Genomic DNA, 27423 nt, shown 5'->3' with positions numbered 1-27423 from the left:
TGTACCATCAGCTATAGAGGAATAAAAATCCCAGCAATACATTATAGAGCACCACGTGTGGGAAAGTGCAGGCTTATACCTGAGCAGTCTTCCAGCAACTTGCTTCTGAGATCGGGCCTGTCAATCTGCCGCTGTCATCCCCCCACACCTGCTCCTTACTACATCTCCCCGCGTCCCTGTGCCGATGGAGAATGTGGGCGGGCGGTGAGTGTGAGGCGGGAAGGAGGTGCGGCGTGTAAAGCGTGGATGCGGGTCTGGCAGCGTTGAGTGTGAGTTGGGGAGGAGGTGGGGCGCGCAGCGTGTGTGGAGCCGTGAACAGGGCCAACTGATCAGAAGCCGATTAATCGATTATTGAAAAAGTTGACAACTTTTTCAATAATCGATTATAATCGATTATGTCGATTAGTTGTTGCAGCCCTAAATTTCCACAGCCCTAATTATTTTATATAGTGCCATCAGTGACTATGCTGTGAACCATAAAGATATCAAGCAATGACTATCACAGCTCTAGTTACAGTTAGTCATTTCCCACTGCTATCTTTAGTATCATTCAATGTGTTTTTTTAATGTAAAGTTTGTCTTTTAGAAGGTTGTGTTGTTTACAGATTCATTGGCCTGTTTGTATTTTTACATGCTGCTGTTTTCCTACCAATTACATAGTTACATAGTTACATAGTTACATAGTATTTGAGGTTGAATAAAGACATATGTCCATCAAGTCCAACCTATTGTGTGTGTGTGTGTGTGGGTGTAAAGATCCTCGCGTCATCTCGTTTTTAGGAGTACTTGTACCCCCTGTATATTACCGTTTCTCAGGAAATCGTCCAAAAGCCTCTTGAATGATTCCAGACTATTAGCTGAAATCGCTGCTTGCGGCAGTGAGTTCCAGACCCTAACCGCGCGAACTGAGAAGAATCCCCTTCGCCCCTTGTGTTTGAATTATTTTTCTACCAGTTTTAGGTGGTGTCCTCTAGTCTTTGTTACGGAATTTATCGTGAAGAGTTTATTGCTAATGTTGCTATGACTATGGAACATTTTGTATGTGAAAATCATGTCCCCCCTTAATCTCCTAAGTTCCAGCGTGAACATATTTAAATTTAGTAACCGTGTCTCATAGCTCTTGTCCTCCATCCCTTTGATGAGTTTGGTCGCCCTTCGCTGGACTTTCTCGAGTTCAAGGACATCCCCTCTGTGTACCGGTGCCCAAAACTGCACCGCATACTCCAGGTGAGGCCGAACCAGTGATGTGTAGAGTGGCAATATTATAGACTTATCCCTGCAAAACATTCCCTTCTTGATGCAGGACAGGACTCTACTAGCTTTGCTTACCGCAACCTGGCACTGTAATCTATTATTGAGTTTATGGTCTACAGTGACCCCCAAATCTTTCCATTTCAGACTTCCCTAGCGGCATACCCATTATTGTGTAACCCATTTGCATACCTTGCAGGATATAAACAAATTGGGTCTTGACAGCAGTGTGGTACCTTTTTTATACTTTTTTTACACAGAGCTGTATTCCTGATCACTGACTTCTCATACAGTGGTACCTCGTTTCACGAACGCTTCTGCTCGCAAACAGGGAATTCGGAAAAATGTTGCTTCTGTTCGCAAACTTCACATCGGGTTACGAACACAACCGCAGCTATCTTCCCTTCTCTGACAATGGTCGTGGCTTCCTCTACTTGAGATCGCGGTCTGATACAGTTTGATTCGGTTCGCGAACCAGAATTATGGAATGAATTAAGTTCGTGAACCGAGGTACTACTGTATATGCTTTACATCACTAGCTAAAGTGTGCCTGTTGAACAGGCTGAATATAGGAGTGGGTTGGTGAGGTGTCAGCAACTCATAAGTGTGTGTTATTGCACTGTTGGCGAGTGGAAGAGTGGCCATCACTGCAATGTTGGCGAATGCCAAAGTGTACATTGCTTTGGTGTCAGTGAGTTTAAAAGTGCTGCGTGCAGCAAAGCATGATTTTGCAAAATGCTGTTAAATGTGGACGTATGCTGAAAAGAGAGCATATCATTGTGGAGCCTGCATGTGCAAAAGTGTACATCATTGCAGTATTGGTGAGTGGAGGTGTGGTGTCGGTGAATGCAGAGGTGCATGTTGGAGTGGTGTCAATGTGGGAAGAAAACTGTGTTTTTGTTGTGTAGGCAAATGCAAAATGATGTGTAGCGGCAGAGCTTTGGCTAATGCAGAAATTCATAGGAGTGCTGTTAGCAAGTACATGTTAGTGCGGTGTTGGTGAGTACAGAAGTGAGCATCAGTGACTGCACAAGTGCATTCTAGTTTGGTATAGCCAAGTGCATATTCTTGCTGCGCTGGCAAGTGTAAAAGTGTGCGTTGTTTCAGTGTTGGTTAGTTGAGAAGTGCGCGTCTGTGTGGTGTCAGCGGATGAAAAAAAGAGTACATCATTGCCCTGTCTGCTAGTGCAGAAATGTTTGCTCGGCTAGTCAAGAATGTGTGGGGGTGTCAGTGAATGCAGAAGTGCCCAGAGGTGCAGTGTCGGTTAGTCAGAAATGTGTGGGGGTGCGGTGTCGGTGAGTGCAGAAGCGAACAGAGGTGCAGCATAGGTCAGACAGAAATGTGTGAAGGTGTGGTGTCGGTGAATGCAGAAGTGCACAGAGGTGCAGCGTAGGTCAGACAGAAATGTGTGAAGGTGTGGTGTCGGTGAATGCAGAAGTGCACAGAGGTGCAGCGTAGGTCAGACAGAAATGTGTGGAGCTGTGGTGTCGGGGAATGCAGAAGTGCACAGAGGTGCAGCGTAGGTCAGACAGAAATGTGTGGAGCTGTGGTGTCGGGGAATGCAGAAGTGCACAGAGGTGCAGCGTAGGTCAGTCAGAAATGTGTGAAGGTGTGGTGTCTGTTAATGCAGAGGTGCGGTGTCGTTGAATGCAGAAGTGCACAGAGGTGCAGCGCAGGTCAGTCAGAAATGTGTGGAGGTGTGGTGTCGGTGAATGCAGAGGTGCTTGCAGGTGCGGTGTCGGTGAATGCTGAAGTGCACAGAGGTGCAGCGTCGGTCAGTCAGAAATGTGTGGAGGTGTGGTGTCGGCGAATGCAGAAGTGAGCGTTAGTGCAGATTTGGTGAGAACAGACGTGTGCGCAGTGTGTTGTCTGCGAGTGCAGAAGTGTGCAGTGTCAGCTAGGGCAGAAATGTGCTGAGGTGTATTGGTGTCAGTTGGGGTCCTGCTTGTGGAGAGCGGGGGTCTGGCTAAAAGTGTGAATTAAGTCAATACACATAAACATTCAGCAAAGTATTTGTGTGGAATCTAGATGAAAGCTTTGCTAAATGTTAATGTGCCTCATGGCTAGACACACACTGCGATGGCTTTGGAAGCCATGGGAGTGGCAACCTACCTGGCAGTCTCCTGTCCATGGAAGCCATGACCACCAGTGTCCCTCTCTGGCAGGTGAGAGGCATGTGGGTTGGGCCTGATGCTATACTGTGGGCAGGCACGGTACCACATTCCCTGCACTGTACAGGAAGTGTTAGTGGATTGCTCTGCTGCACAATTCATGGGCAGACAAAAGTACTCTGCCACCACGGCTATGAACCCTGTTCACCTACACATGCTGGGGCTGAACACTTTGTGCTAGCTTCCTCTCACTTCCGGGGTTTTCTTTTACATAATTATATGATGATTTGTAATTTTTCAATGCAAGTAGTGTAAGTATCTAAATGTGTCTTGGCGGCCGGCTCTTGCAGTCCACTGTATAGCAGAGCTTAGACTAGAAGAGGGAGAAGCAGCACAGGGAGCTAACCAGCTGTGGTGCAGTACGCAGAGATGAGCCCATCAGTTTGCTGTACATTTAAATGAATGGGTTGCCCCAATGCAGCACGAAGGACCACCATGGTGTGAATGGGCCCTATATGGTCCTGCATTTCTAAAATGTGACAAATGAATAAATAATCAATTCAAATATTCAGTGATGAGTTGGAGAAGTTGTACGCTTTAAAAAAATTCCTTTGCATATGATTTGACTGAGGGTCGGCTCGCACCACATCCACTGCGTTGTGGCATGGTTAGTGGCTATTCAGCCATGCTCACGGTGCAATGCACTATTTTTCCAATCGCACCACGGGAATTGCTGTGCCACACGTTCCGGGGTGGGCGGGAGGCGTGACATGAATTGCACCACCGCACCCCTCCTGCCCCAGAATGCCGGAGGCTTTAATTATGCGATCCATGGATGCGGTGTGAGGGCTTGTTCACACCATTTCCAGACCAAAACTGTTTTTGTCCGCACCTGAATGCAGCCCAATGCATTCCTATGGTATTTGTGGACTCCGTTCACACCAGTGCAGTCCTTTCCGGTGCGGGGAAAAAATGCTGCATGCATTATTTTTTGTGGTCTGGAATGCACATAAATGTATCAGAAATGCATACAAACGCACCGGACAGAACCTAAAAGCCCATTTTAAGCTAAACAATTAAATAAAAACACTGCGGTTGCAGATCTGCTCCAGACATGGTATGAACATAGCCTGAACCGCCCTGAGACTTTTTAGTAAATCATGGAAAATGTTTTACTTTGTAGCAACATGCCGATTCTGTTCCTTAACACCAAAGTAACATTTCCGACGCCCAGATCACATAATCACTGAATTGTGTTTGATGTGAGCTCATCATTTTATTGCAATGCTTCATACACCTGTAAAAGCTTGGGTGGTGGCGTTATTAATCTTCTCAGTAAACCTTCAGTTGCCGATATGCTGGGATGACCCAATATGTTACATTTGGTATTAATAGAGAGTGGTAAATGTTTCACACACAGCAAGTATAACACCCTTCTCCGATGCCTTTACCCACCCAGTTTAATGATTGTGATTCATGAAAGGCTATTGGTGGTGATCATAGTACGCCATTGCTGTTCCTTTTTCTTTAGTTCAAGGAGTGTCTCTAGGTTTTTGTGAATCAGAATTTGTGGTCGTTTCTTACATTTCCCTTGTGGTCTCATTGTGGTTTTAGAATCAGTGTTTAGCCATATGACGAACTTCTCACCTCCAAAAGAGCAACTCTGGTTTGCAGTTGTCTTATTACTTCTATTGTTAATGATGTGTTTTCGCTTTTCATTTTTTATACATTGACTTAAATTTATAACATGAATGATGTATGACATATTACGCTTCGCTGAGATGAGCCTTTATAATTCAATGTTTACAAACCGGGAATAGGTTTGAGGGCTTGTTCACTTGAGTTTCTGCACACGCAGTGCGTTCTGCCACGTTTTTTGCCACGTTTTTGATGCGTTTAAAAAGAATTAAAAAAAACAACGTTTTTTTAACCTAAAATGTGCTTTCAGTGCGTTCCAGGGCATCAACAGATTCCTCCATCTATGCTAAACTGTGTGGATGGAGGAATCTCCCACTGGGCCAAGCTTCAGAATCTTGCTAGTCGGCCCCGCTGGCTCTCAGAATACCTCAACAATCTGAGTGAATGCAGGTATTGTTCAGCTGTTTTGAGAGCCAGCGGGGCCGACTAGCAAGATACTGAAGTTTGGCCCAGTGCGAGATTCCTCCATCCATACAGTTTAGCGTAGATGGAGGAATCTGTTGCACTTTTTCCATCTGACCATAGAAAATCTGCAGAAAATCTATAGGTGTATGGCCAGCTTTAGACCGATACAAGCAGCCTCTTTCTCCCTATGCTGCAGTCGTTAAAAGGTTCACTGACATCACATACAATGCAGGGCTCATAGCCCTGCATTATACATGAGGATGCCAAGGCACAGTCCATGAGGTGGAGAGTAAGAGATAGAGGTGATTGTGGATCAGGCAATTAAAACCCCTATAGATAAAGAACATTTAACCCTTGCAGAGTGGGGGGTAGCCCCGTGGCAAGGGGAGGGTTCCCCCCCCCCAGAGATGGGCTTTAGTGTTCCCTACTGCGAATGCATTTTGCATTTACAGTTTTAATAAACTATAGGACTTTGTGGCTTGTTTGGTTCTGTAGTATGATAATGATTAGGGCTCACTGACATGGTCACAAAGCCTCGCATAGTGTGGAGAAGACCCTTGTTTTATGTGCTCGGGAGTCACTGGTGTTCCCTGCAGCCACAGCCAGAAGCCTTTTAAAAATCAATGACAGGCTGACACACAGCGGCTGTATGGATCTTCTTGCACATCGGAGCGTATACATAAGTACAGGGATGAATGTCTGGATCTGGAGGGTGTCTGTTGGATATGCGGGAAGGATCTGCAGAGCCACTGCGTGTGTCAGTCTGTGATTGATTTCTAACAGGCTGCGGTTGCACAGAACACCTGTGACACGGGGCACTTCAACAAGGGCCTTCTGCACGCTTTATGGGGCTCTGTGCTCATGCAAATTAACCCTTAAAGGAAGCCTGTATTAACAAAAATACAGGGGTTGCTATTGCTGGCTGACTTCTACAAATGCTATTTTCCTGGCTTGACTTTGTGTCTCTGATTTGGAACAATGTAGGTTAGAAAATCAGAGTGACAAAGGAAACCAGTCAGCATAATTGTTCCAAGTTAGTGCTGCAGAATGTACTAAAGTCATTGGAACCGCATGAACGGAACTAGCTTTTTCAGAAGCAATGTCAGCATTCATATTCTCTTCTTACCAGCGTCCTTTTGAAGTGACCATTTTGTTATACAAAAGTTACTCTAAGAAAACCATACTGTACAGGAGACTGGAAATACTCCCCTATAACACTGCCCGTGTCGATGAATGCTGCCTCTACCCAGGGAAATGGTCCCCAGAAGTCTGCTGGGGAACAGACTCTTATGGTAGTATCTGTCTACTGATTCCCCCACAACTCTCACTGGTTCCTTCTGCTGACCCCCATCTCATTACTGTGTCTGTAGTGATGAAAGACTTTCCTGTCATAATTCCTGACCTGTTAGTGTCCACTGAGAATTAGGGCCCGTGCACACTATCTCCATGCGTTAATGCACAATACTGCACAGCGCACTTCTTGTGCAATTACAGTGCAGAAGATTGCCATTTGAATGGCACCCCAAACGCACCTCCCGTCTGCAGTGCGGTCGGCTGTGCCTCAATGCACGGTGTTTGCGAAAAATAGTGCGTGCACGGGCGCTCATGGTGAAAAATGGCGTGAACGGCCCTTATGGGCGTTCCTGCTCACAATTGTATTCCAGCACCTCATCTTGCATTTAAGAGGGAGAGTTGGAACTCCTCATAATTGTTACCCCAGATTTGCAAACTCGGGAATCACAAATTATGTTTTTGTTATTACAGGTAGCCCCATCAATTTATGTAGCACTTTACATATTGTACATTCAGATTAGTCTCTGCCCCCAAGGAACTTACAATCTAAGGTCCATATCTCGCATGCACACATACACTAGGGCCAATCATTCTTCCTGCATGTCTTTGGAGTGTGGGAAGAAACCGACACAAGCACAGGGAGAACACGAAACCTCCTATGTAGATAATATCTTGGATGGAATTCAAACTGAGGACGCCAGTGCTGCAAGGCAAGTGTGCTAGCCACTACGCCACTGTGCTGAAAGTATCTTACCAATACAATCCACTAAAAATATAAGATTTCAGGTGGTTTAACTCCAGCAATGTAAAAAACTGAACCATCAGTTGTGTCAACTGACCCTTAAAAGATAACGCACTCTCGTCACACTGTGTGTGCGCTTGTGTCTATATAACTATGATAGGGACATTAAGCTGGCCATACACAGAATTTTGTTCAAACATTTGTTCAAAATTGTTTGTCAAAGCATTCCATCTTGCCATCATCGAGTCAACTAATTTAGTCCGAAAGCCCTTCATTTTTGTCCAGACCTGCTACTTGAATAGAATTTCAGACGTATTAGACAGGTCTCTTTTGTGCCTAGCACATTACAATAGGTGCGCTTTTTTTTTTCTTTTTTCCCCTGAATAAAAATCACATTCAAAGTTAGAAATTTGTTCGATTACAGGAAACATGCTCCATCCTACGCCTTCCATTTTCCTGGTCGCTATGGTTGAAAAGGAGTGTCGATTAGACCCCATTAACTGGTCGAAAAATGAACGAACGTTCCAAAAATGAAAATCTTCGAATGAAATTCTACTGGTAGATTGCCAGCTTTGGACTTAAAGAAGAACTATGAGGCGAGTGATTTTCACTCAACCTCATAGTTGGAGCCGACTTGTGACAATGAAACTGTCACACGTCTACTCAATAGATCGGGAAGTGAGCGAACACATACCGTCGCTCGCTCACTTCTTGATCCTGTCCCTGCAGAGAGCAGTGACTGCGCTCTAGCCGCGCTGTGTCCTCCGGCCGATGCCGGCATCCGTTTTCCAGGTTCCATCCCTTGCAAGCGGCCACGTCACAGGGGGGCGGAACCAGCGGGAAATTTAAAAAAGAAAAAAAATAGACACAAAAAAGAAAAAAATATTGGGAAACTCAGACCGCCAGTGAGGTTAAGTAGGGTATAGATGGGTAGATTTTTGAACAAAGGTTTGTGCGAAAAATCTTGTCAACGTTCGCTAATGTCATCAGACACTTCATGAATGTCGGTTTCGTTTTTCGTTTCGTTTTCTATTTTGATTTAACACTATTTTGGAATGAATGGAGTTTCCCGAATGAAAACCACACTCACAATTTCGATCAAGAATAATTTTCCATTATGCTCCTTCAAATTTTCTTGCCACTGCGGATGAATATGAATTCGATCATCAATTTGACCCCATCAATAATTAGAAATTCAAACGAACACTCAGTGTATACCCCAACTTTAGGCAGGGACTTGTGTGAATGGTTGTGCCCTCTCTAATGTAGTATGGTACATTTTAGAACTACGCAAGTGGGGGTGGGGGAAGGTTTTCTTATGGGATCTTATGCTAATTGTCTAATCTTATGCTGGATTGTTCAGTTTTGATGTCGTTCAGAAAAGTGTGTGGTATTGTAGTGAATACAGTTTATTAGGAAATTCCATGGGCATTGTCTTGGATAGACTTTTAAATAAAATGTACTTTTAATTGCTGTTCAGGTTTAAAAGGCTTACTTGGCATATAACAATCTTGTGTAATTGTACAGTTTGGGTCATGTAAAAATTTTGTCAGCTATAATGTAATAGAAGCCTGTAACATTTTAAGTAGATATGTATATAACTGATTTATGGAGCACAATGTGGATTTGAGAAACAGGTCCATGCAGGTTCCTTCTCTTTATTACTGGTCTTGTTTTGAATGTTTTTTTATGGGCTCTGCACACTTCCCAAGGATATGTATTAGTTGTGGTATATTTAACATGTCTAGGGTAACAATTAGCTGATGAGAGCTCACATGGCGTATCCATTGCTTCCTTACTTTACCTATTTACTGGAGTTGAGGGTGAGGAGAATGCATTCATGTCAAGACTGCAGTATAAGGGCAGTAGTACATAGTCTTTGTTTTGTGTGAATTACACATAAACACAATCAAAATGTTTTCAATAAAAATGAATAAATGTAGGTCCTGTACACAGGGGGTGTATCTACCACAAGGTAAACTAGGGATTCGCCTCGGGCGGCAAAAACCGCCACCCCCAAACCAGTAGAGGTGAGCCGATACTGCGGATTTTCAGAGGGACACAGACCGGCGCCCAGCGAGGAGGAGAGAAGCTATGGATGCACCGCATTTTCTGCCATACAATGGTACTTTGGGCATTGTGCCCAAAGTACAATTTTTGTCTGAAATTTCGGTGCACCCCTACTATTTTGTATAGAAAAACAAGGTTTGGTTTGTTTAAAAAATACTCTTATTTCACCAAGATTCATTGATTAAAGTTTCTGCCACATTGTAAATGATTAAAATGGAAGGCTCTTTTTTTAAAGTTTTTGCCTTTTTATACTTTACTGACAAATTAGAAACCAGATTTCAACCTTTACAAACAAAGACCCAGTAGATCCGATTCATATTATGTGTTGTATTAACACAAGTGATTCAATGCATTGCATAAGTCCTGGTTCACCCTTAGTGTTTTTGTAGACCCTTTTCTGCCCTAAAAAAAAAAAGCCCCAAAGCAAAATCCTATTCATTTCTATGGGCATGTTCACATCTGAGAGTTTTGTCGCTTGTAGCAAAACGCAAGTCGCTGGAAAAAGTACATGAGCTTCTTTTTGGAAGATTAAGTGCTTATTTGTTGTGCTGCATCTTTGCATTTTTTTGTACGTTTGCACATTTATTTAGGATTTATATAGCGCCAACAGTTTGTGCAGCGCTTTACAATATAGGGAATTACAATCCAATCCAAGACAAGATGGGAGGGCCCTGCCCGTGAGAGCTTACAATCTAAGATTACATCAATGTGTCAAAAACCACACAAAAACACTGCCGCCTAGGTGTGAATCCAGCCTTATTGTGCATTAAAGCCTAGGCTCGGGATAAAGAAAAACCTCCCCTTGCATTTGGGTTGCCACCACACTCCAAGGGTTAACTGCTCCTTTTTGCCTAGGTGGAATATTTTTGTCTTTTTCAACCCTTTTTTTTTTTTTTGATCTTGCTGCTGCTGATATACTCCAGCCTTCTTAGACCCTTCCTATCTACATGCACTACTAGCTCCAGTGTCAGTTGTGCATAGTTTCTGTAGACCAACTTCCCAATAGTGGCAATGATGGACATTGCCTACGCAATGTGTTGTCGCGGTCGCTTGTAGTCTCTACCATGGGAGCATGTGACAGGGTGATAATGTAGAGTAAAATTAATAAATAAAATTGTCACCCCATGATGGTAAATGTTTGAACAAGGACCTTCATGGCAAGATCACCAGTTATTCTTTTAATGAAGCATATTTGAAACAGCTTTTGAAGTTACTTTTATATTAAAGTTTATATGACATTTTTTGCGGTTTTTAGTTTTGGATCTATTTTAATATTTGTATTAAATTTATTAAGTTACAAAATTAGGTGGTTAGAGATGCTAGATGAAAAGGGAGATAAGGGAAAATACATCCATCTCTCTAAAAGGATGCAAGGAGGAGGCAATGTACTATGGTGGAATGCATCAAAACTGGAGTAGACAGAATCTGGAGCAGTTGCCCAAAGTAACAAATCAGCTTCACTCTTCAGTTTGTTCAGATAAGCGTTGAAACTTAAAAAATTGAAGTGGATTGGTTGCCATGGGCAACTGCTGCAGATTCTGATTGCTTTGATAAATTCCCCTCTATATTTACACCATGATCCGTCTGTGAAGCTTCTTACATAAGGACAGGGAGCAGTAATTTATTTACAACAATAAACTGATAAGTTGCTTGGGCCCATGGACCGGCTTCACACTTTGAAAACTTGCTCATTATCCCAGAAGTTGAGTCTTTTATACATTTGTGTTTAAAAGTTTGCATACCCTTGGACAATTGGAAAAAATATGTACTATTTTTGAAGTGAGCAGGCAAAACACATTTCTTCTATTTCTTAGGGATTCATATTCAACTGTGGGTCACAACAAAATGGCACAATGCCCAGAGGCATTTTGCCAATTCTTTGGTCATCTTGCATGAACCGCACGTTTGTGATCTTCTTAGAGCAGCTCAATGATATTAAGGTCAGCAGACTGTGATGGCCATTCCAGAACCTTCACCTTTTTCTGCTGTAACCGCTGGAGGGTCAACTTGGCCTTGTGCTTCGGGTCATTGTTGTGCTGTAAAGTCCAAGAGCGTCCCATGCACAGCTTTCATGCAGAAGAATGCAGATTTTCTGCCAGTATTTTCTGATAACCTGCTGCATTCATCTTACCATCAATTTATCACAAGATTCCCCTTGCTATTAGAGCTCACACACCTCTAAAACATCAGTGATCCACTACCGTGCTTTACACTGGGATGGTATTCTTGTCAATATAGGCCTTGTTGACCCCTCTCCAAACATAGTACTTATGGTTGTGACCGTAAAGCTCTACTATGGTCTTGTCACTCCAAGTTAGTGTGCCAGAAGCTGTGAGGCGTGTCAAGGTGTCGGGCATATTGTAACTGGGCTTTTTTGTGGCATTGGCACAGTAAAGGCTTCTTTCTGGCAACTCGACCATGCAGCTCATGTTTGTTCAGGTATAGTTGTATTGTGCTCATTGAAAGAGCCACACTGTCTTTTTCCAGAGCAGCCTGTATTTCTCCTGAGGTCACCTGTGGGTTTTTCTTTGTATCCTGAAAAATTCTTTTGGCAGTTGTGGCTGCAATCTTTCTTAGTCTACCTGACCTTGGCTTGGTATCAAGAGGTCCCCGAATTTTCCACTTCTTAATAAGTGATTGAACAGTACTGACTCGCATTTCCAAGACTTTGGGTACCTTTTTTATATCCTTTTCCATCTTTAAAGTTCCATTACCTTGTTATGCAGGTCTTTTGACAGTTCTTTTCTGCTCTCCATGGCTCAGTATCTAGCCTGCTCAGTGCATCCACGTGAGAGCTAACAATTTAATTGACTATTTATACACCGTCACTAATTGCAATGTAAAAAGCCACAGATGTGGAAAAGAAACCTTTTAATTGACATTTTGACCTGTGTGTGACCTTGTGTGTCTAACGAGGCTAAACATTTCAGGGTATGTAAACTTTTGATCAGGGCCATTAGGGTGAGCCAAACAACTATGTGATAATAAATGGCTGCATATGATCATACAGTTTTTATTCATCAATATCTATGCTGAAATTTCACGATTTCTGCCAGGGCATGGAAACTTTTGAGCCCAACTGTATATGGATCACTGTAAAGTCAGTTTAATGGACATATTATTAAATGCTTACCACATGCATACATGTAAAGCACTCATTGATTTGTAGCGGTCTTACCACCTAATGTTTTTCACACCAAATGTGACATCTGAATGTCTGACCCAGTGCTGAATATTTAAATTATACCTGTTATTAAATTATACATAATGCCCACATTATGGACATTAACCTCCTTGGCGGTTAATTTTCAGTACCATAAGCGGTAACCCCCGAGCCACACTCGGGATTACAGCGTAGCGTCTTTTACCTTGTCCACCATCCCCGCTGTGTCCTCCGGCATCCGTCTTCCGCGTCGCTGGGGGGCGGAAACAGCAGGAATTTTAAAAGTAAAAACAGAACAAAAAAGGAAAAAAATAAAAAATAATCATACCGCCAGGGAGGTTAATGAATTTATACATCCTTCACAAGCATTTATAGAGCTTTAATCCAAGCCACCCTAACCTCTCTATCTGCTTGGGCCTATTCGCATCGGTACACTGCGGTAGATTGTTGTGTGTGTTGTGTTGTGCTGTGCTGCAGTGCCATTTATTGTGAATGACAACCCAATGCAACTTGAAATTCTCATATGTGCTGCAAGGCATCTCATTGCATTGTTTCTTGTGCATTGGGCTGTGAGAAAAATGCAGCCTGCTCTAGTTTTACTTGCATTGTGGTGCTTTTCAGCTCATTCATTTTGAATTGGCTTTTTAATCAAAGCCTTTTTTTCAATAATGAATCTAGATGAAACAAATATACATTGCCCGGCAAAGTATTTCTTTACATTTTGCCCAAGAACTTAGTCAAAAGAGAAGCTCGGCTTCCCTGAACTTCCTGTCCACCTCAAAATCACAGGGGACAGAGCAATCTCTAGCACACAAGGGATGAGATGAATTCAAGTGTTCTTTTATTCAAAGAAGCATCTCACAGGTGTTAAGGAGCCAACGTTTCGGAAACCACGCAGGGTCCCTTCATCAGGGCGAACATCAGGCTCCCTTCATCAGTGTAGTTCTTCGAAATGCTGAACCCAGTGGGGTGCTGGTCAGACTGCAACAGGTTCTTTTGTCAGTTGGCTATGTCTAAACTAGAGATGACACCTGTATTTGTCACGGAGCTATACTCTTGAATATAACCTTGAATAACTTGCTTTTCCTAAAAAATAATAATTAAAAAAAGCCTTTTATTTACATAGCTCAATAGTGCAAGCTGATAATTACATAACTGAGTGATCAGAGTAGTGATTAGGTGGTGTGACAGCATTTGGGGGGTTCTTAAAAGGGGTAAAGGAAAGGGACTACAAACCTGCACTTGTGCCCTACCCTGATGCTGGTATTTCTTTAATCCTGTCATACTTTTTCTGGTCTAAATAAAGACTCTCACATTGTTCTGGAAATCAAGTACACATTCTGCTCAGTGCCTGGACAAAGTGTTCCTTTTTGAATTTTTATGCTCTTCCTGTGAATCTTGATTCCTGCTTAGGTTCTGGTCCAACCTGCCTTCTAGTTCCAGGGGCTTGCCTGTAATAAAAGTTGATGTTGCCTGACTTTGTTGTCTTCCAGTTTAGGGATGCTGTTTGAGTTTTTTTTCTACCGTAACTCAATTGAAATGCTTAATCTGCCTTTCTTTACCTTAATGTTGCTTCTTACATAGCATTGCCTGACAAAGCTCAGTCTCTGGTACCTCCAGGGTGAGTGGGCACTTTTGTGTGGTGGAGCAGGGCGCCTTGCTAAAATGGCCATTATTTGTTGTGGACCATCATGATGCAGACCCTGTCCCCTTTCTGTGTCACATTGTTCATGCCCAGTCACTCTGGTGCTTTAAACCACTGCACTGGCCCATACAAGCTAGGCATTTTGATGATTAAATATTTTTTTTTTTCTTAAAGCAATGTGTTAAATGAATAGGCTTTATATTTATCTCAAGCTAGATGCTACATTGTTACATTCTTCTTTTGAACAGATTAACTTGATGACTGAAAAAGCATACTGAAAAAATAGAATGACCACTGAAAATTAGGAATGTAAGAAAAAATTGCACATTTCCTTTCCTTTTGTACGCTGTAAAATTTCACATAGCTAACGGAGAACCTGTAAACTACACAGATTTTAGGCTTAAATCTTTCCCTACAGGCCATGGTATCATTTTTGGTGAATATATTTAGACAGTAGTCCTATAATGACTTTGATATAATTGTAGCCATAGGGGTTTCCATGACGGTTCCATCTTAATCAGGGCTTTGAATGATCATTTAGTGGTCAATGTGATGCAATAGATAAAAAAATTTCTGTTTCTCTATGTACATTATAGAGACTTGAAATCCAAATTACACTGCGCTCAAGTGAATGATCTATATAAAATGTGATTCAAATGACGTACGTTTCTCAGAAACCACTAACTTCAAAAGTGGGGTGTAATAAAGTGAAAAATATCTGTAAGAAAATAAAATCTCAACAAAAGGTATAAACTCGTGATATACACAAGTTGCATGTGAATAAAAACAACAAACTATAAAGTATCATAGTAAATGTACTTATAAAATAAAGTAAAAAGTGATAATCAAACAGTCAATATGTCCAAATGTGAAGATTAGTGCGTCTCAGTGCTCCACGTGTATTAAGAGAAAAGGTCCGCACTCGCCAGATAGCCTTTGTAAACTCGCTTAGGGTACATCCAATTATTGGTCTGCCTCAACAATCCCTGTGAGAGATGTTTGGCAGCACCACCTTCTCCCGCTCTATACAGATATAAAAGCCCCACGACTTCTCCACTTCAGCTCTCCTCATAAAGGAGGTCCAGAAAGCGACCAAAAATAGCTCAAAGGGAATAAATAGGGACTTCCATAGTGCAGTATGTCCAATAAAAAACTTTATTAAAAGGTTAAAAATACTCGAGTGTCAAGAAACAAATCACATAAAAAAACCGCACCGATGTGCTCCTATGTAAAGACTGGGGTTTAGTGATCTCAACGTACACCCGCTCGTCTACATGTTTCATCATACGACTACATTGGGACGGCGTGCGTGTGTACATATTTTAGAGACTTGCTTTTGGAAAGGATTTTTTTTTTAATATATGCAGCTGTTACTTGAAATACAATAGCTTAAAGCACAATGGTTTTTTTGATACTGTAATGTAATCAGGCTAGATATACAATAATAAATATGGGTGCCTTCTAATTTTTTTCGGCATTTACATTACCTCAACAATGCTGCTTTGGACCACTGGAGACCTAGACTGCTGCACTGTGTGTTGTGCAGCGGTCCATATCTTCAATATGCTGCTAGGAGAGAGCATTTTAACCCTAGCTGCAGCACAATAGTGTAGGTCTCGGGGTGCTGAAGACACAAGGTTACCTGTTTTCAACTTTGCAGCGCCTTCTTTTTTTTAATTTTTACAGAAAGTGTTAATGTTAAATAGAAACCTGGGTATAATGATTAACCTAACATTATCTTTTAGGGCCCATTCACACCATGTGTGTTGGGCTGTGTTTTTTGTAATATAGGTCCAATGCAATAACAAGCTGAAAGGAATTGTTTTGAATAGTTCACCCCAACACATTGCATTAGTATGTTCTAGGTGAACAAGGAACATTCTGCATTTAAACATAGTACAAGGCACTGCAACATGTCACACACCATGCAGTGATGCACATTAGGAAAAGAACCATTGTTTACAATAGGCTCACTTCACACCAACATGTTGCATTTGTGTGCACTGTATAAAAATTTCACATGCATTTAAATGCCCACAAGGTGCATGCTGCATTTAAATGCTAAGCAAAGGGCTCACGCTACAGCGTGCTGCAACACACGTTATAGAAAGGAAAATAATATATTTGGTTTCCTGCTGTCAACCAAAAAAAACCCAAAGGGCCCATTTATACCACGTGTGTTGGGCTAAGTTGCCCAATGCAGTAACAAGCCGAAACCCATTGTTTCCAATAGACTCAGTTCACGCCAATGCAAATAATATGCTGCATTTGGGACAGCACAACACACTGCAATGCATGTTAAGGAAAGAAAAATAATGGATTTAGGCTCCTGATGTGAACAAAAAAAAAACCTGCACATCAACGCAACACAATTAAGAAGAAAAAAAAACACATCAATGCAATGTTTAAAAAAAAAAACAAAACATGTCAGCACACATCACCTCAAGTGCATATAGCACAAGCTTAAGGGAACGGGCATGGTGTGAATCCAGCTACACTGATGTGCAGTGCGTAAAGAAATAACCTGACCATGCTGACCATTGAGCAGCATTTCTTAGTGTGGTTAAATACAGTTTTGGTTAAAATCATTTTTTGTATCAGGACAAGTAAATTGTCATGAGGCACAGGTAGATTGGGTCCTCGCTTTAGTCCTTGGACAAGTAGTTTTAAAAAAATTTCCACACCCCTGTTCTAAGATATAGGGAACTATTTTGCTTCATAAAACACTAGTCATTGCAAAGGTATTATAGTGATTTATTTTTTTCTTTTCAGCACATTCATTTTAAGCCTTGTCTGCATTGTCTTTAATGCTGCAGTAACAAATAGTTTGTGGATGGTACCAACAACAGCTGTTAAATAATCTTCCAATGAAAAGGTCTATTGTACAGAGCTTTCAGTGACCCAAGGCAGGAAGAAAAGCCTTTTTGTTTCTCTAGCAATGGGAATTGCTGAACATTGATTCAGAATACCTGTGCAGTTTTTTTTTTATGCAATAGAGATGGAGAATTCAGCTTCCTTATTTAGACAGAATAGCTGGAAACAACATAATTGCTTTTATGTTTTAACACGTGATTTTTTTTCATTTTTATAGTAAGCATTTTACTTGAAGCTGACCTGCATGTACAGTTTAGGTCTGCTTCAGAAAAAATATTTAAACCATTAGGGAGGTAGGGAGTGAGAATGGTCTCAAAGTGTAAAATGGATCTTTCATTTGAAAACTAGGCCCCTGCAGATTTCGGTTCCTGAGAGTGATTTAAAGACTGCTGACCTTACCACCCATATTGCAGGGATGCAATACCCACCCCTTCTAATGCCTCAATATTTCCTAGTAGACGTTGACCTATACTTAGAGTTTTTGTCTGCTTTTCTATGAATGATGCATCCGCTTTAGAGCCGTACTCCTTATAACCCACAAAAATAAATGAAAAATCTTATTTCCAGGAGTTTTCTGGAGGGTCCTAGGTTTTTATTCTTTTCTGGAGCCGTCCATGAATCTGGATTGAACAGTGCAGTAATACACTTGAGTCCAGGTGCTTCATGGGTTGGGCTTAGAAGAATTGAATGGTGCTGGCTGTCATAAAAGTAGAACTAAAATGTGAGCAAGTCAGGCTGTTTATTGAACAAGAGACATGCTATGTCTCGTGCAATAAAACCAACCTACCTGCCTGTTCGCAGTCTTTTTCAGAATGTACAGTGAGCTTCGCATGCAGTGCTCCAATGGGACATATGTCAATAGATCTCAGTCTCCAAGATATGGCTATGACAAGAGAATATTAAGTGGCACATAGTTTAAAACCATACAAGGAACATTTTTAAAACAACCGCTGGGATGTCCTTGAACTGGAGAAAGTCCAGCGAAGGGCGACCAAACTCATCAAAGGGATGGAGGACCAGAGCTATGAGACACGGTTACTAAATTTAAATATGTTCACGCTGGAACTAAGGAGATTAAGGGGGGACATGATTTTCACATACAAAATGTTCCATAGTCATAGCAACATTAGCAATAAACTCTTCACGATAAATTCCGTAACAAAGACTAGAGGACACCACCTAAAACTGGTAGAAAAAAAAATTCAAACACAAGGGGCGTAGGGGATTCTTCTCAGTTCGCGCGGTTAGGGTCTGGAACTCACTGCCGCAAGCAGTGATTTCAGCTAATAGTCTGGAATCATTCAAGAGGCTTTTGGACGATTTCCTGAGAAACGGTAATATACAGGGGTACAAGTACTCCTAAAAACGAGATGACGCGAGGATCTTTACACCCACACACACACACAATGGGTTGGACTTGATGGACATATGTCTTTATTCAACCTCAAATACTATGTAACTATGTAACCAATCAAGTGCACTTCAGTGCATACATGTAAATCGCGATTTGTATGCAGACAGCCCTAGTTAATGCCCATTTGTGATGCTATGGTTAAAAGAACTTGAATTAAACAAAAGGGGTAGGTCAGAGTCAGGCTAGGGAGGAACACGCTAGATGATTCTGGAACGTCCCCCAGCCAGGAAATGAAGTGGGCTGTATTTATCTGTGAGAAGCTCACAGTTTGCAGTGAAATCAGACTAAGCATTTTCAGTACAGGGGCAGAGTTTGTACAACTGTGAAAGATTGATGGCAAGGCTGTAGTTCAGCTTCAAGCAGTTAAGTTTCCTACTACAGACTCCTCCTTATTTTCATAGTGAATCGGCATCATCGGCTGTGTCCAATGAGCATTGTGCTCTCCCAGGGAGCAGTAGTGCTAAATCAGGATGTAGCATAGTAACAAGTGAGCTGATTAGCAGACGTATGTTTGCATAGCTGGCCAAAATTACAAATCCCTTGGCACATAAAAAGTTCACCTGGATTTGTAGCCGTTTGCCTTTTAGTTACTCTTTTTATTTTTCCTTACCATATTGGTTAGCTATAAAACAGAAAGGGGGCAAAGTGGAGGCATAGAGTTTAGGATCAATGATCAGGTGGTTCTAGTGTTTATTGAAATGTCAATTGTCAGCTTTGGGTGCACTTCTGAATTTGATAAACAAGGAATACTAAAAGAAAGAAATACAATAATCTCTTGGAGATATTTTGCTGGACTGCTGACTGGAATAAATTTACACGGTGTACCTACCATATAATTCCCTCAATTCTGATAACAGAATGTTGTACATTTTTTTTGTTCAGCATGCACAATCTGACCTGTGTGTGTGTGTGTGTGTTTTTTATTTGCTAAGCGATCGTTCTCAAATTTAAGAGAGCTTGCATTACAGTATCTCTGGAGTTAGGATGAGGCGACACTGCCAGGCATTTTTAGGAGAGATGGGAAGGGCTGGTGATGGACTGCAGCAACTGGTTTTAGATAAGTCACTGTGACTGATCACCATTAGTGAGGGCGTCTGGCACAGTCTTAAAGCACTTTAGGCCCCATTCACACTAAGCGACACTTGCCTCGAGTGGATCCGCGCGGCCAGGCATAGCGCGACTGTTCGGACGACGTTCCAGCGACCTTCACCGTCGGGTTGCATGCAAAAATAGAAAAGTCGTGCGACATCAGTGGGAAAAAGGGTCCCGCACGAGCGACATGGAGTGATGTCGTGGCAGAAATCGTGCAATTGAACGCCCAGTGTGAATGGGCACTTAAAGAGATGAAAGTTGTGCGATCCTTTAGGTTGGTGTTCTGGTCATTTAAGTTCATTGGGTATCTAAATCGTTTCAGATCATTTAGAAGCTATTTCTTGCTATCTGTTTAGCAGCTAATTAATTATCTTTCAATTGCTTATAATGTAAAACAAAAATTACTGGAAGGACTCTACAAAGATGCTTTCTCTGCATTCTGGCATTTGCGTTCTTTTTAAGAAGACTGTCAAAATAGTTGATGTTTGTCATCAAAATTGTCATGTTTAAAAATAGAGATTGTTTTCAGAATAAAACATCCTGCTATGTAATATGTTTTTCTATTATGTTTGATAAAAAAGAAATATAAATTGAAGTCCATACGCAAAGATTTTCCCCTTATACATCCCTATGCCATTGCTTTTCCTAAGTGGTGGTGGTTTTTTTTTGGGCAGTTTGTGAGGACTACTAGTGCAGGACTAGTAATGTGCAGTGGTTTGGTGTGAACCAAGTAGGCGCACGTTCACCGAAACCTGTGCATAACTGTCACCGAAACCCCCCAATCAGTAGGGGCTGGGGCATTCCTTGTCCCATTGTGATGTGTAGCTGCAGGATGGGGAATGTCCCACCTGTAACTGATTGGGCTGTGTCAGTGACAGTTTTGCACAGACTGGGGTGAACAAGCTCGGGACATCACTGTGCACCACTTTGGGGGAGCTGACACGACTATTTGATCCTATAGCATATGTTAAAAAAACCCATTCTGATCAGTATATAGGGAATTTTTCTCCCTGGATATGAACCGTGTGAGAAGTTGAGAACTCGCATTGCCTGGCGTTAAGCTTTTAACTATATTCAACTCCAAGATGGGAATATATTTCTAGGTATGTAATTTACATTCCGGCCATTTATTAATTTTGGAAGAATTTTACCTTTTTAACATGTTTACGGCCACAGCAGCTGGACAGAGTAGAGGTTTAAACTGCCACCCACCTCCCTTCATTGTTGTCTGTACTTTACAAGTCACCAGTCCGACAATGGCTTGGGGGAAGGTTCTGTCCCCTCTGGGTACACTGTTTCTGCTAGACCTATGCTCGGTTTCTTCTCCCTGTCACTGGGGCTGTGTATAAAAATAATAAAAAATTAAGAAAAAAAAATGGCTCCAGTGATGTACTACTAGTTTGTATTGAGTAATACAACAAATCCCAGCAATAATACATTATACAGCAGCGCAATGCAGAATACCACCAGCTATAGAGGTATACAGCAAATCCCAGCAATAGTACATTATACAGCAGCGCAATGCAGAATACCACCAGCTATAATGTATTGCTGGGATTTGTATTCCTCTATAGCTGATGGTACATTGCTCTTTATAATAGCGCAATGTACCATCAGCTATAGAGGAAACAAATCCCACTATCCCAGCAATACATTAATACAGCACCATGTTGGGGCGGAAGGGGTGCAGGCAGTCTTGCCTAAAAACTCTCCAAGCAATTTTCTTCCATGAAATCGTGGGCCTGTCTGCCGGCAGCTGCCGTCCCCCCACACCTGCTCCTCCTGGCTTCAAGTTCAGTCTTCCTGTGACAATCCTACTGATCGTGGGTGCCGATCGTGGATGGCGTTGGCGGGCAGCGGCAAGTCAGTGAGAGCTCAGAGCCGGGTGAGGTGGGGAGGAGAAGCAGGGCGCGGCCAGTGTGGAGCCGCAAGCAGGGCGACTAATCGAAAGTCAAATAATGATGATGGAAAACATTGATAGCGTTTTCCATCATCAATTATAATTGGATTAGTTGTTGCAGCCCTACCTGTCACTCCCTCCCTCAGGGTCCTCTTCATTAGCCTACAAGGCACCCTCTTCTACCCTGCTGTCCTGACATGAGCTTACTTCAGTAATGGCTGACTTTGTTGGGCAAATTTTTAACTATTGAAGTCCTCAGACCGCAGTGGGCACAAGCATGTACCCTCTCCTTACCATTCAGATTTCCTCTCTGACCTTCCTCTATCTGCTTGTGGATTCCCTAAGAAAGAAAAGAGAAGGGGCTGTTTCCAGTTCCATGGTCTCAGCCCAGGAAGAGGACCTGTCTCCTAACATCTTTCCTAAGCTCAAGAACACTATCTCTGAACTTGTGGACATGATGCGTGATTGTTTACAGTCAGAGCCACCTGCATCAGTCTTGCCAAGGGCCACTAGTCTGGGTTCATTTAAAATGCTCAAACTTCCCAAAACCTTCTGTGTACAAATGCTTTTATAGCTGGTGTTGTATGGTGACTGGGAGATCCCTGGTGACTGTTTATCCCTCAAATGGTTTGCTCAGCAAAACCCTATTGAAGATGGGTTGCTCTTCTTGTAGGTCTAGCTATTTCTTGGTTGAACAAGACCTTCTCTGTAATGGAAGTTCCTGTTTTCAAGGATTGTTGCTGTTGCCACTTTGGCAGTCAGTCAAAGCTGTATGGTCCAAAGCTATGATTAGGGACCTTTTGATCCATCTTGACAGATCCCGCTGCTCTAAAATAGCTAGAATTCTTTCCTGTGGCCTTGTACTACTGCATAGATTGCCTGGCGGATACCCTTAAACAAATTTTCACATGAGACAGAACCTATGGCTTAAATGTTGATCTGTGGAGCTTCTTTGCAAGACGCCTGTTTGGGGAACCCTTGGTTACTTATATCAAGTAAATATCAGGGGTCAAGAGCAGCTTCTTGCCTCAGAAGAAGTCCAAGCTTCTGCCAGAAAAATACTCTGCTTCTTCCTTCAAGAAGGGTTCCTTTCATGCTTGCCAAGCCTCAGGATTCAAATCCAAGCATATAAGTACGTTCCTGAATACCATCCTGTGTCCTGTAATGTACCTAAAGAGAGGGATGTTACAGGGAAGACAAAATCCTATTTTTACTGCTACTGTGACATTTGAAGTACACACATTATCATACCCATGCGTGGCACAATTGGAATCTTAGGAAATAAATAAATTTAGCTTTAGATGAATAGTATTTGGAAGTCTGGACCAAAATCATATGTCAGGCTGTATGGCATGCTGTCCTAGTTTTCTTAGGGTAGGGAAAATGGGTGTGAGCACCAGATGCCTTTTGGTGAAAGTGAACACAAACATATGAGAGTGGTATGTTTCTAGACTTGGTTTAAGTGGTTCCCAGCACCACTACTTTTAGATGGGCAACTACAGTAGCTGTGGAATACTATATTCACATGTGAAATATTTTTTTTTGCCTCGTGTTCTTTTGTGTGCCTCATGTGTGCCTCATGTGTTCTTTTTTTTTTTTTTTTACTGCATTCTTTATGTGCTTAAAGCTCACCTTCTTACTGTGACTTGCCTGAGCTGACTTGCTGTTATCTTGCTTTGTTCACTCCACACTGAAAAGCCTACTGTCATTTTAAAGAAATTGACATAATTGGTGGCCAACTTCTTCCTAGTTGCCAGCCCAATAATGACGCCCGCGTCATCTGTGCAGAAAGAAATGTAATGTACGATTTACCGATCTTCTTCTTTTTTTCCCCCCTGATTACTGCATTTGGGGTGCACTGAGTAGCTAAATTTGGCTTGCTCCTGGCCCTAGAGAGACTACATGATGGGGGCCTGGTGGTTCTTTCATGGTGTCTTAGTTAATGGCATTTCTTCATTAAATTTGGGTTTTTACTGAAAGTAGCAGTCTCTGGCTGGAAAGCACAAATGGATAGTAATGCCTACATATTATGTTATGGACTATAATTAACTTTTTCAGGTTTTCAGATGACAAGTTAGCTACCCATTATAACTGTCATAACACTAGTCTGTTCCAGTGTTCTCTTCTCTCTGCTTTGACGCATACATATAAAATGCAGGTTTTTTTTCTTGCTGTTACAAATATACATACAGTTTGCTGTTACAAATATACATACAGTTAGGGGAATTTATCAATACTGGAGCAGACACAATCTGGAGCAGTTGCCCATTGCAACCAATCGGCATCTATCTTTCATTTTCAAACCTTAACTGAACAAACTGAAGAGAGAAGCTGATTGGTTGCCATAGGCAACTGCTCCAGATTTTTCTGCTCCAGTTTTGATGCATTCCCCCAGTATACTTTACCACTACATGTACTTTATATACGTACTTAAAAAAGGGAGTGTACAGGTGAAACTCGAATAATTAGAATATCGTGCAAAAGTAATTGCAGTAAGTGCTGCAAAAGGGGCCCAAACCAAGTACTGAGTACATATGCATGCTTGTACTTTTCAGAGGTCCGATATTGTTCTATGTACAATCCTTGTTTTATTGATTGCATGTAATCTACTTTTTTGAGGTTGTGGATTTGGGGTTCTTGGGGTTTTCATGAGCTGTAAGCCATAATCATCACAATTATGACAAATCACAGCTTGAATTATCTTGCTTTGCATATAAGATGAGATGAGTCTATCTCGTATATTAGTTTCACCTTTTAAGTTGCATTAGTGAAATAAATGAACTTTGCACAATATTCTAATTATTCGAGTTTCACCTGTATGTGTGTGCCTAGTCTATTGCTGGTTTAAGCAAAGCCATGCAAGACTGTAGTAATAGTGGAATGGGAGCAGTGGAGTTCCTCTTGATTTTTTTCAGTAAGTCAGACAAGCAGGTGGATATCATATGTAAATATGATTTGCTTATGTGGCTTCCTTCCTTTCAGTCTGCAGATAAGCAAAGAGCCCTTGAAGAAACCAAAGCCTATACAACACAGTCCCTAGCTAGTGTTGCTTATCTCATTAACACCTTAGCCAACAATGTCCTTCAGATGCTCGATATTCAGGCTTCTCAGCTCAGAAGGATGGAATCCTCTATCAATCATATATCACAGGTAAGGATGGAATCCTCCATCAATCATATATCACAGGTAAGAAGAGAACTCTATTTATTTGTAACCATATTGACACATATTGCAGAGCTGGACAAATTGCAAAGGCTAGTTAGTTCCTAAGAACTGTTATAGCAGATGTCTTTTTGGAGATCTATAAAAGGCACTTTTGAACTGTATACGGGCAAAATCTAAAATAAACATATTTGGCACAGCTCTCCAATGCTAGCACCTTTTCCCATGTTTTGTCTTATTAAAAAAAAACCCCTACAAGTACTGGAAATGTATTCAGTGATTCTGTTGGAAATGCACTCTGCTACCTGCTGCCTTTACTAGGCATACATTTTGTTATAGTCTGCTTTACGAGCTCAACGCATTTCCCTCTCCTCATCTCCAAAAATCTTAGCACTTGTCCCCCTTCCATACCAGGTAGATGCTGTTTCTGTCCTGCCTTTTTACTTATTTATTACAGGTATTTATATAGCGCCAACCATTTATGCAGCGCTTTACATAGTTACACATTCACATCAGTCCCTGCACTCAAGGAGCTCACAATCTAAGGTCCCCATCTCGCATACATACTGGGCCAATTTAGACAGGAGCCAATTTACCTACCAGCATGTCTTTGGAGTGTGGGAGGAAACCGGAGTACCCGGAGGAGACCCACGCAAGCACAGGGAGAACATGCAAACTCCTTTGCAAATAGTGACCTGGCCAGGATTCGAACCAGGGACTCCCAGTGCTGCAAGGCAGAAGCGCTAGCCACTGTGCTGCTCGTAGTTCAGCAGTGACAGCATTGATATCACACTACAGGAAGTTGGGAGCTGACTGCATTTCTGGTAGGATCATCAGGTTTTTACAGTACTTGCAATGTTTTTAAAGAGACATAACGTGGGTAAATGTGGATGTATTGGAGAACGAATTTAATTAATTTAAATGTTAACTTTCTTTGAGATTTTGCCCATACATACACTTTAAGAATCCATGACATTTTTTAAGGGAATGACAGTAGGATTGTTTGTTTACAATGTAATTTTTTTGTGTTTTTTGTTTCTGTATTTCCTAATTTTTTTTGTTGGTATTATATAAAATGTTAAATAGATACTATTCTGAACTGCTCCTGTTTTCTGCATTAAGTTGTCCACCCTAAAACATTGTTATTAGGGAGGCTTATGCTATATCATTCAGAGCATGCAGTTGTTATATGCTGCTTTTTTGTTGTCCCTTTAATAATGTAAAAATGTAGCTTGTATTTCCTTACATCCTAAAGGGTCAGGTTGACCAGCTTATGGTCCAAATAAAACAATAAAAAAAATCCACAGTAACAATGCAGCTTTTGCTGTCTTAAAAAAAAAAAAAAGTGGCAATAAGGAGAGAACTAAATTGTAAAGTGTTAAGGAAGTTTGGTAGTTGCCTATTAGAACAGCCAATATTCAAGGCACATACTGCTGGGTGTGTGGATTAACAATAGCAATTTTTAACCCTTTCACTGCCAAGCCCTCTGGAACGCTTTTAACCTCAGCTGGCCACACCATGTTTGCAATTTTTACCAATGTTTTGATTTTCTACTGCGTTAGCATTGGTAAAAGACCCCCCATACCATATACATTTCTAAAAGCACAGGCCCGGTAGAATAAAAAGATGGTGCTACTAATTTTGTAGGTCCTGCGATAATTGCGCAAATGATTGTCAAATCAAAATTAAACCAATAAAAATACACAATGAAATTGATAAAAGCACACTAAAATCAGTATCTGCACAAAAAAATACTTTTCTGACTAAATCTAAAAGATAAAACTATATTGAGCTAATAAATAACAAATATTGGTAAAGTTTGTGCCATTTTGCGAAATGGTAAAAAAAATGAATTAACGCACAACTAAATAAGCAACTTACGTTAAAAATCGTTTGTACACTGTGTTGGTGTGTGTTGTAATAAAATGATACAGGAGTACATTTAATCGCAACACGGCATATCACAACGCACAGCAATGCGTCACAACGCTTTACCATGTGCAGCCACACAGTTAAATTAATGTTATTTAAAAAGAAAATCAAGCACTGTGATGCATTCTAACAACGCTGTGCATGGCGTACACCACAATATGGTGCACGTGTATGTTATCTCTGTGTGGGGGGGGGGGGGGTTAGTGTTTTTTTTTTTTTTCGCGTGTTTTTTTTCTCGGTGTGGGGGGGGGGGAGTTTGTGTTTTTTTATTTTATTTTTTTTACTGTTTTGGGGGCTTTGGGGAAGTATCTGGTCTAAACAGACCCCTGCCATTTTCTTTTAGAAATATAAAAATAAATTGAGAACACAGTTTTCAATCTCTTTTTCTGCAGCCTCCGTTCTGAATGAATGGAAAGCACTCAGTACAATGGCTTCAATTAATTTACAAACTGCAGATGGTAAAATATTTATGATCATCTAGTTATGAATGGGTAGCCTCTGTAGTGAGTTCTCCCCATTGGGAAACTCATGAATGAACAGGAAGTGATGTAAATCACTCTGGGATCTGAGGAGAAATAGATCCCAGCTTGGAGCAGCTCCAGGCGGGGAGGACAGACTGCAGATGCGGGGGGGGGGCACCTGGGTTTTTTGTTAAAATCTGTTTTCAGTGG

The 27423-nt window shown here is 41.5% G+C and overlaps 1 protein-coding gene across 17 annotated transcripts in view; it reads left to right on the top strand.

The window, feature by feature from the left end:
* Positions 1-27423, top strand: part of ABI2 (abl interactor 2) — a 77375-nt gene that overhangs the window by 1785 nt on the left and 48167 nt on the right. For 15 of the 17 annotated variants that reach the window (XM_018554041.1, XM_018554042.1, XM_018554040.1 and 12 more), the window contains exon 2: positions 24641-24808. In XM_018554041.1, the coding sequence (XP_018409543.1) occupies positions 24641-24808 (168 nt within the window). The other 2 variants (XM_018554043.1, XM_018554038.1) reach the window with 2 other exon arrangements.

Source organism: Nanorana parkeri, unplaced genomic scaffold (assembly GCF_000935625.1).
Source record: "Nanorana parkeri isolate BGI_ZX_2015 unplaced genomic scaffold, ASM93562v1 scaffold139, whole genome shotgun sequence".
Taxonomy (NCBI): domain Eukaryota; kingdom Metazoa; phylum Chordata; class Amphibia; order Anura; family Dicroglossidae; genus Nanorana; species Nanorana parkeri.
The sequence above is the reverse complement of the archived record's forward strand: the minus strand, read 5'-3'. Positions and strand labels throughout refer to the sequence as shown.